The sequence below is a fragment of the Capra hircus genome, chromosome 15 (genome assembly GCF_001704415.2).
Source record: "Capra hircus breed San Clemente chromosome 15, ASM170441v1, whole genome shotgun sequence".
Lineage (NCBI taxonomy): Eukaryota > Metazoa > Chordata > Mammalia > Artiodactyla > Bovidae > Capra > Capra hircus.
The window spans coordinates 19939643-19956616 of NC_030822.1; the positions used below are offsets into that span (position 1 = coordinate 19939643).

At 45.5% G+C, this 16974-nt stretch overlaps 1 protein-coding gene across 2 annotated transcripts in view; it reads left to right on the plus strand.

The window, feature by feature from the left end:
* LOC102187148 overlaps positions 1–16974 on the plus strand; it is a 199831-nt gene that overhangs the window by 93467 nt on the left and 89390 nt on the right. For both annotated transcript variants that reach the window (XM_018059289.1, XM_018059290.1), the window contains one exon: positions 7–250. In XM_018059289.1, the coding sequence (XP_017914778.1) occupies positions 7–250 (244 nt within the window). The remainder of the gene's footprint in view (positions 1–6; positions 251–16974) is intronic.

Genomic DNA, 16974 nt, shown 5'->3' on the forward strand with positions numbered 1-16974 from the left:
TTGAAGGTTCTGTGCAAGTCAGCAGCCCCACTATGACCTCTTGGGTTTCGAGGCTGCTTCCTAGGAATGGCCGTTCCTTGGCTACAGCATCAGAGAACCAGCGAGCTGAGGATCGCCATCGGCACCAGGAGGCCTACGGGTACTTCTTGCCCATCCAGACGAGGTGGCAGGACAATGACCAGTACGGCCACGTGAACAATGTTGTGTACTACAGCTACTTCGACACGATTATCAACCAGTATTTGATCAGGTAGGTGCGGGCTCTACATCCCCCATCCTCACGTCTCCTTTCTGGCATGCTCTGGTGGGGGCAAGTGCAGGGCATTCTGGGAGGAGATGCCCATTTTCCTCTAGTGTTTTTGCTGGTATGGCTCCTTTGTTGAGCCAGCTTGAAGTCAGGTTATTCTGGAGAACAGCTGGACCACTAGGTGAGTGAGGAGGATACTGTTGCCCCGCTGCTCCTGTAGTCACAGGTGTTTGTCTTGGTCCTTTGCACTAAACTGTCAGCAAATGTGCAGGCTTTGAATCTCAATTAAGCAACTACACAACAAGCCATGTAATATCCAAACCCTGAAACTTGAGCAGACAGTAACATCAGCCCTCAAGGCCTTTTTGTGAGGAAAGCAGCTGCTTCCCTCACCGAGAGCACATAATGGGGAGGAGAGAGAGACTAAAGAGTAAAGATGCATATTGTAGCCTCTGAACACCATGATGACAGGATTGCTGCCTGAAGTGTGTTTGCAAAATTGGTTAGTGTATGTTTGTTAATATCATTCTGTATATGAAAAACTGGGCTGCACAGAGTGCTGTGTAAATCCCAGCTCCAACTTGTATTGCCTGTGTAGTTTGGATCAAAGTATTTAACCTTATTGAGTCTTTTGTAAAAATAACTCACATATATTGAGAGTTTTCTCTGTGTCCAGCACTGTGAAGCCTTTTGCACAGCCTTTCTTGTTTAATCCTAAAACAACGTGATTAGAGAGTAGCAGATTGTCGGTCCACTGCCTGAACCCCCTTGCCTGTACCTTTCAGGGTATGCTGGCCTAACTGTCAGCTATCAACACTAACATTTCTTTGCCTAAGGACTTTCTCGCCACCAGAGCCCCTTTTGCAGGCAGGCCAGAAGTGCAATGAAGCAGTGCTCCCTAAAAGCAACCTTCAATCACTGACTGATGGGAGTTAGTATATAATATGAATACCCCAACTTCCTTACTCCTTGGATACGTTACCTGAGCTACATGCTGTACACAGGCTCCTAGGCTTGCCTAATGGGGTTAGGCTCCATTTCCCAGATTGGTAGCTTGAAAAAAACTGAGATAAAATTTACATACCATAAAATGTGAAAGTGAAAGTCGCTTGGTTGTGTCCGACTCTTTGCAACTCCATGGACTGTATAGGAGTCCAATTCTCCAGGCCAGAATACCGGAGTGGGTAGACTTTCCCTTCTCCAGGGGATTTTCCCAACCCAGAGAGCAAACCCAGGTCTCCCGCATCGCTGGCGGATTCTTTCCCAGCTGAGCCACAAGGGAAGCCTGCCATGAAACTTGCTATTTTAAAACCATTTAAGCATACAGTTTGTTGGTTTTGGTATATTCACAATGTTGTCTAGCCATTACCACCATCTAATTCCAGAACTCCATCACCCCCCTGCCTTAAAAGAAACCCCGTATCTGTTAGTAGACATTCTCAGTTTCTCCCTCCTCCCATCCTCTGTCTCCATAGATTTGCCAATTCTGGACATTTCATATAAATGGAATCATACTATATGTGATCTTTTGTGTCTAGCTTCTTTCACTTAGCATTACGTCTTCAAGGTTGGTCAATATTGCAGCTTTTATTAGTACTTTGTTTCTTTTTATGGCCGAATAATAACCCATTGTATTGTACTGTATTTTGTTTGTTCCTTTGCATTGGATGGACATCTGGGTTGTTTCCACTTTTTGGCTATTATGAATAATGCTGCGATGCATATTTGTGTAAAAGTTTTTGTGTGGACATGTTTTCAGTTCTTTTGGGTATGTACCTAGAGTGGAATTGCTTGAATCATATGGTAACTCATATATTTAACTTTTGAGTAGCCATCAAACTGTTTTCCATGATGACTCTACCGTTTATATTCCCACCAAAATGATGAGGATTTCAATTTCTGCACATCCTTGGCAATACTTGTTACTATCTGTCTTTTTTGCTTGTCGTCATCTTGGTGGATATGAAGTGGTATCTCATTTTGATTTGTATTTCCCTGATGACTAATGATGTTCAGGATATTATCGTGCGCTTGTTGGTCTTTGGTATATCTTCTTTGTAAACACACCTATTCAGATCCTTTCCCCATTTTTCAACTGGAGGATTTGGATTTCTGTTGTTGGGTTGTGAGAGTTTTTATATATTCTGAATACTACACCCTTATTATATCTGATTCACAAATACCTTCTCCCGGAGATCAAGATGTTGGAGTAGAGGGATGTGGAGCTCACCCACTTCCACAAATACATCAAAATACATCTACATGTGGAATAATTCTCAAGAATATCTACTGAAAGCCTGCAGAAGATCTCATGCAACCAAAGCTGCAAGAAAGATCTCCACCTGCTTGGGTAGGACTATGGGAAAAAGGGAAAAGACAAATACTTTCTCCCATTCTGTTTTTTTTTTTTTTTCACTTTCTTGGTAGTGTCCATTGGCATGCATGAGCTTTTAATTTTGATGATAGTGGTAACTTCTTAAATAGCAAATGCTTTATTGGCTACTTTCTCCTCTTGTCCCTTCCCCACTTCTGCAGGATGATTTAATCTATAAGATGTACCTTATAGTTTGCGCTCACAGTGCAAATTTGCTATGTGTAGAGAAACTAAATGTCTTCTTTCTTCAAAAGAATAGAGCAGCTTGAGACTGCCTGGTTCTCCCATATGCTGTGTGGCCCTGAACTGTCACAGTAATTCTACTTTGTGTGCACCTGTCAGTGAGTCCTCTAGAACTGGCTTACACTTGCTTACTTATGAATAATAAATGTTTTTTTCAGCACTCGTGTTAGCTTTTAGGAGAATGTGTGGTTTATACTTTAAAATCCACAGCAGGAGGTAAAAACGGTATTTGAGGCTTTTTGTAATTTCACATCATTTGTCACATAGGGGAACTTGACAATGAATTTTCCCAACTCACTCCAGGGCTACTTACTCTTTTGAAAGGAAGGATCAGCCTTGTAATTTCTTTGGGTTGACTCTTAACTTTATTGCAGTTGAGAGCTAGTGGTGTGTCTTAGTCAGTTTAGGTTGCTAGGTGTGTGTGTGTGTGTGTGTGTGTGTGTGTTCAAGTTGCTTCATTCGTGTCTGACTCTGTGATCCCATGAACTGTAGCCTGCCAGGTTCCTCTGTCTGTGGAATTCTGCAGGCAAGAATACTGGAGTGGGTAGCCGTTTCCTCCTCCAGGAGATCTTCCCAACCCAGGGATCAAACCTGCATCTCTTATGCCTCCTGCATTGGCAGGCAGGTTCTTTACCACTAGTGAGTGCCACCTGGGAAGCCCTGGGTTGCTCCAATAGAAATACAAATTACTGACTTGAATAACAAGTTTTTTCCTCCCAGTTCTGGATGCTGGGAAGTCTAGATCAGGGTGCCAGCATGGGCGAGTTCTGGGAAGGGCCCTCTTCTTGGTGTACAGATACCTGCCTTCTCGCTGTATCCTCTCATGACCAAGAAATGAGAGACAGAGCCACCCTCATGACCTCATCTCAACCTGATTACTTCCCAGAGACTCCACCTCCTTCCTAATACATTCCATCAAAGGGTAGGGTTTCCATATTTGAGTTCGAGGGGGAACGCAGACACGCAGTCTAGGACATCGCTTTTGTGCCTTTTGAAGTCTTCCATTTGTAAATGGGCCTTCTAGAAAGGCAGTATGCAGATAACGGTTGAGTCCTTCACCCAGTGGAGATTATGTCTGTGTGGTCTCAATTCGTTATCAACCATTTCTTCCAGGTTCTGCTTCTGCCAGGCTTGCGGGTAGGGAAGGGGGTTGGCAGCATGTGAGGAAGAATTTCTGCCACGGTAGTGTCCTGTTTCGTGTAGAAACCCTCAGATATTACGCATTGACTCCAAAACTGTGACAATACCCTGACCATTGTGGCCAGAGACGTCCTGATCCTAACAAAAAAGGACTCACTTTCATATGTTTCCTAAGAGATCCGAGCGTTGTGTAATAGGCTGCTCACTCGACTGTCAGAAGCCAAGCCAGCACCAGAGAGGTGTGAGGACCCTGGGAAGACCAGCCAGGGAGAGGCAGGCTCATTTTGTCAGTGCGAGGGAGGCAGCTGGTCAGGTGGAAGCGGTGCCTCCCAGCCTGGTCTGCTCGCTGGCCCTCTTCCACCTGGCTTTTCTAAGGATGGGCGGCTCTGCACATGTGCCAAACACCGTGGGATGATCAATGAACCACACCCGTGTCTAGAAGATTCCCTCTTTGAAGAGGGTTTTCTCCAGGAGAGAGAACCAGGGTGTAATGGAGGGTGTGGAGGGGGAAGGAGAGAAAGAGTAGAAGAGGCCACTCAGACTGCCCAAATTTCCCATCACTTTGACACGCAGAAGGGGTTAAGTCATTCTTGAACAGTTTATCGCTCATCAATTGTAATTAAATATGTTTATATTAAATTATGTTCTGTAATTAATGTAAAATCCTTTAGCCTATGCTGTTATTAGAACCAGATGCTGAAGTACCAACAGTATTTCAACATGACTGTGCTGCCTCGCCAGCTGTCTAACTGTAATTACTTTAATCTCAGCTTGTTATCTAATTATCACCTTTGTAAAGGGAAAAGTACTCTCTAATGCTTACTGATTGTTTCAGATGACGATGAAGAGCGGGGAACAGCTGTCAGAGATCGTGGGCCCTGCTTATCACCACGAAGGAACTTATCTTGAAACCTAGTCTGGACCAAACTGCTGAAAAAAGATGTCCCAGGCAGGAACTAGGGACTGGCCAGTAAGGGGAGACAGTCGGTGTGCTAGTTAAGGGTGTGGCCCCTGTGGATAGAGTGTCAGGTGACATCTGCCTCCTCCAGTGATGGCTGAGGGGACAGGTTAGTTAATCTGTTTAAGACTCAGTTGTCCCATCTGTAACATGGATACATTAATAATACTAGAATCTACCTCGAGGATTGCTGTGGAGACCAAATGAGATACAGCATATGAAGCCATTAGTGCAGGGTCTGATAAAATATACATACTTAGTAAATGTTAACTATTTTTTCTTTTTGATAAAAGTCAGTGTTGGTGTTCAGTATTTCCATCTTGGTCTTTGAAACAATTGAAATGGGTGTCTAAATGCCAGCAGCTTGACATGACCTGTGTGTTTTCCAAGTAATGCTGAAGTCTGTCCTTTTGGGGCTGAAATTTACCTTTGCATTGCTTATTAAAAAATGGTTCGCCCAACCAATGTAAATAAGTATTGTCAGGGAGATCTTGAAGCTCTTGAGGGGAAGTAAACTGTTTCGGAGTATCCTTCAGTACTTTATGCATGTGCTTGCGTTTCAGCAATTGATTTGGTAACTGTATTTCATTCGAAAATAATCGTTAAAACAGATAGTCTTAGGATGTTTATTAAGCCTTTACTATCCTCTCGGCTTTGGCTCTCAGGGCTGCACTCGCATCAGAGGGGAGCTGGCAGTCTCTTTCTGCTGTGAAATAGAACCTCTGTCTGTCCAGTTGACTGTGAGGTCCTTGAGGGCAGGATAGGGCCTTCATCATTCTTCTGTATCCTGAGTAGGTTGCCCTGCCTGGCAGGTATTTTGTTCTCCCTCAGTAAGTATTCCTGAAAGAACTAAACAAAAGAACTCAACCTCAGACCATGCTGATCATCCAGGGTTTTTCCTTTCCCAGTGGCAGGGAGAAACACTGCCTCCTGGGGCTGCAGGGCAGGTCTCAGTCTCCCATGCTTGTTTTTGCCACCTATTACTGGGCTTTCGTGGTGGCTTAGATGGTAAAGAATCCACCTGCAATGCGGGAGATCTGGGCTCGATCCCTGGTTGAGAGGATCGACTGGAGAAGGGGATGGCAACCCACTCCAGTTTTCAGGTGGCTGTAGTTGTAAAGAACTCGCTTGCCAGTGCAGAAGACATAAGAGATGCAGGTTCAATCCCTGTAACTTTCTCAGGGTCAGGAAGATTCCCTGGAGGACTGCATGGCAACCCACCCCAGTATTCTTGCCTGGAGAACCCCATGGACAGAGGAGGCTGGTGGGCTGTGGTCCATAGGGTTACAAAGAGTCAGACACAACTAAAGTGACTTAGCATGCACACACTGCATCCTCATGCCAGGAAACCACAAAGCAGGCCGGCAGGGAGAAAGATCAGAGCGGGCAGTGGGGTCTGACCTTCATGGTGACACATCGGCCGTGTGTGGTTCAGCAGTGAGAGGAGCAGGAGGCCTGAACTGACCCACCCCAAGGCAGGCCACCTGAGAAGGGCAGAGTAGCGGGTCTTTATTGTCAGGAAGGCCCAGGTGCAGAGAGGGCTGCTTTGCGAGAAGGCTCCTACTATTCATCAGAACAGAAATACTACGAACTCCATATAAACTCCCTTCAGTAGAAGACACACACCCAACTCTGGAGTTATCCTTGGTTACAGTATATTTGGTGCTTCCCTGATGACCCAGTGGTAAAGAATCTGCCTGCAATCCAGGAGGGGCAAGAGACATGAGTTTGATTTCTGGGTCAGGAAGATTCCCCGGAGGAGGGCATGGCAACCCACTCCAGTATTCTTGCCTGCAGAATCCCATGGACAGAGGAGCCTGGTGGGCTACAGTCCATGGGGTCGCAAAGAGCTGGACATGACCGAAGTGACTTAGCACACATGCCCACACAGTGTATTTGGGTATTGAAGGAAATAGCCTAAAATGAGAGAATCAACCCAGCAGCCGATACCTTAAGTCTCTGTCTGAGCCTCATCTCCCATCACTCCTCTCACGGATTCTTTGTCTCTTGCGATGGTAAAACCCCCTGGGGTTGCTCACCAGCCATGTGCTGATTCGCAGCTCTGTGCATTTGGTTCAGCTGTTACCTCTACCTGGAACACCCCTGCTCCTATTCTTCAATAGTCCACCCTCCCAACCGCCCATCGCAGATATTAATAGGACTCGTGGCCATTTTCTGTATCCCCGTAGGATCCTTTTCTGTACCAGAGACCCAGAAACTTTCAGTAAACAGCCAGATACGAAGTATTTTTGTCCTGGTGGTGGGCTGCGTAGCAGCTCTGAGACTCTGCAGCTGTGGTGGGAAGGTAGCCGTAGACAGCATGTGGTTGAATCAAGGAAACCTTAGTGGAGTTCCCTGCTTGTTCCTCTTCTCCGTGCTCTTGTGGTTTCACAGTCCAAGTGACCCTTCTGGCTGCTTCGTCATGGTCCTTAATGCAGTATCACTGAGTTTTTCCTCTCCTGATGACGTGTCACCCAAATTTGAACTCCTCAGACTAGGGACTGCAGTGTCTTAGCCTTGCTTTCCTCACAGAGCAGAGCTGAGACAAGCTTGTGCATACAGGTGGTTTGTTTTAGAAATGGATCCCCAAGGAGAAGAAAGGAGGCCCAGGAGGAGTGACCTCAAAGGAAGGGCAACCCAATATTACTGAGCTGATCAGCAGAGTGGGCAATAGCAGCCAGATCCCACTGAGCATCACCTTCCCCTCCAGGAGCTGCATAGAATGGGTCTCGGAGTTTTCTGCCCACAGGACAGAAACAGGAGCATTTATCCTCTGGCTCCATCCCTCCTTGGTCAAGGTTTGACTCATGGAGTGTTAGCTCCTTTCTCCTCCAAGGGTGTACATGTGTTAGATTCACTGAGCAGATTTCTGTAACCCTAGGTCAGAAAGTGGGAGACTCTCCACGCTGTCCAGGCAAGGGGCTGTTCAGTCATGCCTGAGCACCAGCAGGGTCGGTTGTTGCAGCAATGGCTGGAATTCAAAAGGGGGAACTAGAGGAGGTGAGGCCACTCAGCAGAGGTGTCTGAATATGTACTGTACCTGTTCTGTTGCCCAGCATAGTTAGTTGCATGTCCAACAGCAGTGGTTAAGAGGGCAGCTGTGGGTGCCAGACTGCTCAGGTTTTGTTCCTGGTGCTTCTTCTTACTGATTGTGTCATCTCAGGCAGCCTCCTTATCCCTCACTTCTTCATTACTCTCTAGAGTGGGGATTATAGTGCTTACTTCAAAGGCTGTTGTGAGGGACAGGATGCTTAGAAAGGGGCCCATGTTACGTGCTCAGCCAATGATAGTAAAGTAAAGTCGCTCAGTCGTGTCCGACTCTTTGTAACCCCATGGACTGTAGCCTACCAGGCTCTTCCCTCCATGCGATTCTCCAGGCAAGAGTACTGGAGTGGGTTGCCATTGCCTTCTCCAGGGGATCTTCCCAACCCAGGGATCAAACCCAGGTCTCCTGCATTCCAGGCAGACACTGTAACCTCTGAGCCACCAGGGAAGCCTTCAGCCAATGATAGGTACTTAATAAATACTGAAGGGTTTTTGACAGTGGGCTTTTGTAAGCCAATACTTCTATCTTTGTTTGTTTTTTAATGTTTGAATAAATACATTTAATACTCCTTTCAAAAGAGTATTGAAATACTGAAATACCTTACCAAATAAAAAGCATTAAATAAATCTTTTTCATTAGAAATGGAAAAATAGAAAATAAGAAAGAAAAAGACACAGAACATCAACCTACTGCTGAGACTGAGTATGATATTAACCTCTGAGCTGCCTAGCACCCAATAAAACAAGGGAAACAAGCTGTATAGTTCTTATTATCTGATAAGAAAAAACATATTATTTCTTCCAGAAAAAACAAACTTTTTTCTCTCAAATTAAGTTCTAAAGGGAATTTAAAGAAATTTACTAAGGAGGCTTGAGAAACAAAATCAAAAGGATGTAACTAGTGTGGAAAGAGAGATTTTTATCTGTTGCAGGTCTGATTGGTACTTGCCATGTGTGGGTGCTCACTGGACAGATGAAAAATGGAAAGTGTTTTCAGGGGCAGATTTTCTTTCGAAAGAGCTGGTATCCTACCTCTGATAATGGGTATAAAAGCGTGACTCTTAAAGAATCTGCTTGCAATGCGGGAGACCTGGGTTCAATCCCTGAGTTGGAAGGGCATGGAGGAGAAGAATACCCACTCCAGTATTCTTGCCTGGAGAATCCCATGGACAGAGGAGCCTGGCAGGCTATAGTCCATGGGGTTGAAAAGAATCAGACATGACTGAGCAACTAGGCACAGCACAGTGTAAGATTTGGAGCCAGCGTGGAGGACAGAGGTGAGTGGGTCTGCCCCTGGGGATGTGTGTGGGGGACTGGGGGGTAGGCGGCAGGCCTTTTAGCTGCCTGCTTGCTCAGAAAGCCGGCCTGACCCCACCAGCCTCTGCTGCGTCCTCCTTCCAAGTCTCCTTCCTTGGTCCTCCACCCCAGGCTTACTGAGCAGACTCTTTCTGCATCTTCCTGAGGACAGTCTTGCCTGTCCTCCCAGGGCGAGGCTTCCCTGGCTGGGGTGGCCCTGGGTGTCCCAGTCAGCCAGACACCGCACAGGGCTCTGCCTTTCTAGTCTCATCTCTGAGACCCTGTATGGACCGTGTGCCCTCTTGAGTACATTTGTATCTCGGGGTCTCTGTTTCCATATAGTTTCTCCATCAATGTGAAGTTCTCAGTTCAAATATTATAATCTACCTCCCCGAGTCCACAGAAATCTCATTATAAGTAAGATAATCTCATTTGCCGGTATGTGCTATAACCCACAGGCTCGGAAACGTCCAGATCCAGGATGCCTGGGAAGTCGGGCTGTCAGATTAATATACTGTGTGAAAATTGGGGCCGGAGGTCACCAGTCTCTTGATACACAAATCTCCCTCTGAGAATCTCATTTCATTCAGACTATCAGTTAGATTAGAAATACCCTAATTATCCCACTGAAATTAAATTACTTTATGTTAGGGTGATATAATGAACAACCATAAAGAGTGGATATACAACCAGTCATCTTATTAGTCACAGCAAGACCAGCCCATACACTAAATGGACCTTGCTGACTATTGTCAGCTAGTCCCTGACTTCATAAAAAACAGGCAAGGGAAACAGGAAGATGAGCGAGTTCTTGTGATTTTGTTTGGTGGGCTCCTGCTGCATTTCTCCACTGAGCTGCTAAGAGTTTCTCCCCAGAGGCACTGCTTCAGGTCATTAGTGGGGGGAAAGAGCTATAAAGCAGCCACTGTGCTCCTGACTTATTCATCCCCATGGCATTGGGAGGTCTCATGACTTACACGACAGGACCAGGCATCCACAGTCCTTCACTTCCTTTTTAAAATTTTTTTACTTTTAATTTTTATCAGAATATATTGCTTTACAATACTGTGTTAGTTTCTACTGTACAGCAAAGTGAATTAGCTATGCGTATACATATATTCCCCCTTTTTTAGATTTCCTTCCCATTTAGGTCACCACAGAACCCTGAGTAGGGTTCCCTGAGCTAGACGGTAGGTTCTCATTAGTTATCTGTTTTATACATAGTGTCAATAGTGTATTAACATATATGCCAATTCCAAACTCCAATTCATCCCATCCTCCCTTTCCCTCTTTGGTGTCTATATGTTTGTTTTCTACATCTGTGTCTCTATTTCTATTTTGCAAATAAGATCATCACCATTTTCTAGATTCCATGTATATGTGTTAATATGCAATATTTGTTCTTCTTTTTCTAACTTACTTCACTCTATATGACACTTTCTAGTTCCATCTGTGTCTCTACAAATGACCGAATTTCATTCCTTTTAATGGCAGAGTAATATTCCATTATATATATGCACCACGTCTTCTTTATCCATGTCTCTGTTGATGGACATTTAGGTTGATTCCACGTCCTGGCTATTGTAAATAGTGCTGCGATGAACAAAGGGCTGCATGTGTCACTTTGAGTCATGCTTTTCTGTGGGTATATGCCCAGTGGTGGGATTGCTGGGTCATGTGGTAGTTCTGTTTTTAGTTTTTAAAGGAACTTCCATACTGTTCACTTCTTAATTCCAGAAACCTTCCCAGTACCTGTCAAGTGATATGGCTCTGTTGCCAGGGTGCATCTGTCCTCCTAGAAGGACTAACCTCTATCAGTTGTATTTGTTAAAGTAAATAGTGCTAGCAACTATAAAGAATTACCTCCAAATCTCAGTGACTTACCACAACAAAAGTTTAGTTCTTGTTTAAATCACTGTCAAATGGAGGTCTGTGTGTGTGTGTGTGTCTGTGTGTGTGTCTGTGTGTGTGCGCGCGCATGTGTGTGTGTGATGTTTTGTCCATTCAGTTACTCAAGAACTCAGCTTGTGGTTGTGAGCTCCCATAGATCAGATTTCTCAAGAGCAGGACTGTTGACATTTTGGGGACAGATGATTCTTTGTTGTGGAGGACTGTCCTGTGCATTGTGGGATGCTTAGCTGCATCCCTGGCCTCTACCTGTTAGATGCCAGCTGGACATCCTGCCAGTGTGGCAGCCAAATATGCCTCCACATATTATCAGATGTCCTTGGGGGAGGGGGACAAAATTGTCCTGAGAACTACCAAATAGCCAGTACTATCATTTTAAAGTGCATATACCTTTCAACTTCTCTCTCAGGCAGAGGATATATAGATACATTCGGGAAGAGATCATTGTGTGTGCTGATGACCCATCACTGGACTTGGTACCTCAGTGCTTATTTTATCCGTGTTGTTGTCTGTGTCCTATGGGTCATTTCCCAGAGAGGTGAAGGGATGTACTGTCTGGTTTACTAACTTATTGCCCAGGTGATAACATCACACCTTAAAATTGTGCTACTAGGTAATTCTGTAGCGGAAAGAGTTTTGGGGTTGGACACTCTGGTCCTGAATTCCTGAGTTGGCTGTGCTATTGCCCTTGTGATTATGGGTGAGTCAGGTCAATGCCAGGGTAAATGAGACTCTGAACACCTACTTCCCTTGATGGGTTTTTGGCAAACAACTCCCCCTCCCACATCCCTTCTAACCTGGCTGACATGCTGCAGCCAGAGAGACGTTTTCTTTCTTTTACTTTTTTTTCCAGAGAGACATTTTCGAATGGCCCTCATCCCCTCTACCACTTTTCCATGGCATCCATTTTGCATTTCAAATAAAGGCAAAGCTCCTCCACAGGTCCTGCAGAGCCCTGCAGGGTCTCTCCTTTTCCAGGCTCCTTTGGGGTCTGTTCCCCTGTTTTACCAAGCTTAACGTATCTTAGCCTTCCCCCTCCCCCACCCAGCTTTCACCAAGCCCCTGACCTTGTTGGGCTTTGCCTATGCTGTGCCCTCCTCCTCAAGGGTTTCCCTTCTCTCTTCTCTTGGCTCTTTCTGATCTTTTGGTTCTCAGCTGTATGGTCACTTTCTTGGGGATGTCTTCTGGATGCCCTGACCAGCTCTAATCCCCCTCTCCTGGGCTTTCTGTCAGCATCGCTCACAGGATCATGTCAGAGTTGCAGTTTTACGTTCATTGAAACAGCCATTCGAATGCATCTTGTGTAATCACCACTAGAGCTGTGAGTCAGGTCATATCCCAGGGCCTGGCAGAGTGCCCGGCACATAGTAGGTGCTAATACCTTTTTATTGCGTGAATGAATTAGAGATTTGGGCTGTCTGGAAATATTAGTCAATCAGGCCTGACATTGAAATGCACCTTGTTTGAGTCACTGTAAAACTGCTGACAATTAAGAAATACGATTTCTATATTAAGCTCAAGGGGTACCCCCAAGAAAGCTTAAGGTGGTCAGTGAATATGGTGTGGCATTCAGTATATTAGTCAGCCTGACTTAATCATTTCTACTGGAAATCTCATTAGAACTCAGAAACCCCACAGCCTTCCAAAACCTTTTATGTATAAATGCTCATGCCTGGGCAATCTGTAGGCAGCTAGCAACGCCTAGGATCCTGACTGTTGTGGAAAGTACAGTTTGCAGGTCAGCAGCCTGGTTTGGGGGAGGGGAAGACTACTAACCGTGTGGCCGTGACTCCAGTGCTCTCAGTCCACTCATTCCCTCCCCAGGTTAAGGGATGGGGTGAGTAGTCCGTGAGTGTCTAGATACCAAAGTCAGTCGGAGGAAGGATATGCAGTCTCACAAGAGCCTCAGTCTCTTAAAATTCACAGCATGTGGCCACCTCTCAGCTCTGAACAGAGTGAGGTATGAAGTCATTTGCAAAGGGGCGTCTATGAAATTCCATTACACCATGCTTTTCAATTTAAAGGGAAAGACCTTTGCGGAAACTAATTTGCCATTGCTTTTAATCATGGAGCTTGGAGATGGCAGGCTTTCCCGTCGCTGCAGCTACAAAGGCTCACACTGGTTTGCAGATTTGGTCCTCCTTTGCCCACCCCAGCTCAGCTCCTGGGTTCCATCTGTGGTTGTTGTACATCCTCTAATTTTTGCAGTTTTTGAGACAAAAATGAAGCCATTATGTGTAGCGTTCCTGATGAATGTAAATATTTTGCAATCAGAACCCACTTGAAAAGAGAGTCAAATCAAAGTAAATAGGATGCACTCTTGAAAGGGGAATATCCTGGGGCTGTTTCTTCTCCCCTGTCAATCTCTCCTGCCTCCCAGAGGACTGTCTCTCCGATTCCTTTAGTCCTTTATTCACTCCAGCCCTGGGGCTGTTCCAGATCCGGAGAACGGCAGCCAGGAGTTCTGGAAAGTGAAAAACACCTTGGTAAGAGTCAAGAAATCTGGGTCCAGTCTCAGCTGTCCTGTTTACCAGGTTGAGTGCCTTTGAGAAATTCATTAAACGTTTATGGGTATCTCATTTATCAAATGAAGATAATTATACTTACCCTGGAGATCATATGAGGTTTGGAGGGAAGATTGGGTTAGATCAAACCTAAGCATGTGGGTCTGCTCATGGATCTGGGGTTGTTAGGGAGTTAGTGATACCGATTTACCCCAGATTACTTACTGAAGAGCGGTTGCCTCAGTCGAAAAACTGTGCTGACCAGAACCTCTCCAAGATAAATTTCACAGCTGCTTTAAATCCCTTTGGGCTGAACCTTTGCGGCCCCTGGAATCTCCTGGGGAAAGTAGGAAGATTCTGGAAAGAATCAGGCACTAATTAACCCATTTTCAGTCATCATCATTTAGCACAGATTTGTTTATCAGATAGGCATTCCCTGATAGCTCGTTGGTAAAGAATCTGCCTGCAATAGGAGACCCTAGTTCGATTCCTGAGTCTGGAAGATCCCCTGGAGAAGGGATAGGCTACCCACTCCAGTATTCTTGGGATTCCCTTGTGGCTCATCTGGTAAAGAATCTGCCTGCAATGTGGAAGACATGGGTTCAATCCCTGGGTTGGGAAGATCCCCTGGAGAAGAGAAAGGCTACCCACTCCAGTATTCTGGCCTAGAGAATTTTATGAACTACAGTCCATGGGGTCGCAAAGAGTCGGACACGGCTGAGTGACTCTCACTTTCACTTTCTGGGGGGAGAAGAATAAAGAGTGGGATGTGGAGATAGGTGAGTGTTACAGGTTGGAAGTTTTATGGGGTGTCGGGGGCACCTGGGGGAAGTTGTGAATGTCTTTACAACACAGTGTTCTGGCACTGTGCTCAACCCAGACTTGGTAAGATAAGGTGTAAGAGTGACAGATAACACATCAGGTCCTGGATTATTTCACCTGTCAGTGAATATTAATCATTCTTTTTAGCTGTCAGAAACAACACGTTTCCTATAACTGTAGGAAACTCCTCTTCCCCAACACATACGTGTAGAAGCTGAAAATGCCAGGTATTTATTCTCCCAGCCTCCTTTGCAGCTAAAATGCTGGCACAGGACCCGGGCTTTGTCAGTTCACCTGCCTCAGGCTGTGAATTGGCAGCTACCAATGTGTCGATGTAGAGACTGTGCAGAATCCATCCTGGCCGAGGTGCAGGACCAGTGGGACCCCATGTAAGATGGCAGCCGTGACAGTGACCCTGTCCAGAGTGTTTCTGTGGATAAAGGCTGTGACAGAGGTTTCTTCAGGGGATTCATTGACTGAACAAGCTCAGCCTATGATGGGCAAAGTGCCCGTGCTAAAGAGTTTGCTATTTACATGCTAGCCGTCACTTTGTAGAGAGAGAAAGAATCAAGTATTTTCATAATCAGCAGGCTTCAGGCTGTTTGAGTTGAGAGAACTATGTCATGTGGAGGTTCAGGACACTGATTCTGGTGTCAGGGGTCTGAGTTCCCATCCCAGATCGTCCAATTAGCCGTGTCACTTTGGGAAATGTATTTACCATTTCTAGGTTTCCATTTCGTTATCTCAAGAATGGGGGTAGGAATAGTCCTACCTCATAGATTCATTCTGAGGATTAGATGAGATAGGGATCATGAGACCAATGGGAACAAAATCAGGAGAGAGAGGTGTCATGAGGATGGTTTCAAGGAGGGAAGGAGAACAGGGTGAACACTGCTGTGAGGCCAAGAAGGATGAAGATTGGACTTCTCGATCCAACATCGCTGGAGAGAAACTAGTGCAGTGTTGGGACACAACTCCTATGGGGTTGGTGGGGAGTGTGGTTTGAAGAAGAGATACCAACTGAAGAAACAGAGACAGAAAGCACAGACAGCTCTCTTTAAGGGTTTGAGAGTACAGGGTGGTGTGTGATCAAGAGAAGTCTAGTATTTTTTTTTTTATAATATTAAGATGAGAAAATCATGAACCTACTGTGGATGGAGTTGAGAGGGGGAGGTTGAATTATAAAAAAAGAGAAGACTGAAAATGAGAATTCTCTGAGGATCAGAGAGGATGGGACTTAAAGCCCTGATAAAAATCCTGGCCAGGACAGGAGGAGGGACATTGCCATGGAGTCAGAGCAGAGCAGGGAGGAGTGGGCAGGGTGCAGGGGTCACCTAAAGCGGTCGTGAAAGCTGAGAGAGTGTGCTGACTTCCTTTCTTTCTGAAATAGTAGATCAAGTCATCTGCTGTGACTGTGGGGTCGCGGGTCAGAGCAGGTCAGAGATTCGAGGAGAGTGGAGAAAGTTAAAATATCAAGGTCAGAGAGACCATGAATATGAGTCAGATACTGGCTAGGTGGCTGTAGCAGGAGATCTCCCCAAATGCTGGGCTTAAACAAGAGAGAGGTTTATTTATCTCTTATCAGCAGTGCAGGTGGAGGGTCTGGGGTTCAGCAGTATTGAGGGCGGGAGGGGATCAGCCAGATCACATAAGGCTTTGTTAGCCAAGGGAAGAACTTTTTATTCTGTTAGTAAAGATACTGGAAGGGGTGCAGGCAATGGGTAGAGGTCATGGAGGGTGTTGGAGAGGGCACCAGGGAACCCATACCTGACTAGGGTCTAGAGAACTGGGACATCCTGGCAGAGTGGAAGGGGCAGGAGCTCCCTCTACCTTTGCCGTCTGAGCACAGAGGAGCTGTGGGCACTCGCCTGCATATCCCCAGTTGTGTGGACCTGTTAGTGGAGAGAGGAGAAGGTTTAAGATTTTCTCATCTTAATACTACCAAAAAAAAAAAAATACTAAGACTTCTCTTGATCACACACCACCCCATACTCTCAAACCCTTAAAGAGAGCTGTCTGTGCTTCACTCTGTCCTGAAATCCTTCTTGCTTCTTGGACATTTCTAACTGCCCAGAGTGCTTTGGATTTTATGTTATCTATTCACACACACACACTCACACCACTCAGATACACATATACTCATGCACTTCCATGCCCACGTACTGATGGGGCACTGGCTCTGGAATCAGACTTGGATTTAAACCCCGGCGATTGCACTTAATAGCTGTGTGTCCTTTTAGCAATGAATTAACCTTTTGGAGACTCCATTTCCTCCTCTTTAAGATGGTAATATGAATAGAATACTCTTCATACAGTTGTTGTGAAGAGCAAGTTAGAGAAAGCATGTAAAGCATAGTTACCGACATTTAGGAAGTGAAATGCATGCGTACTCAGTTGTGATTAACTCTTTGCGACCCCATGGACTATAGCATGCCAT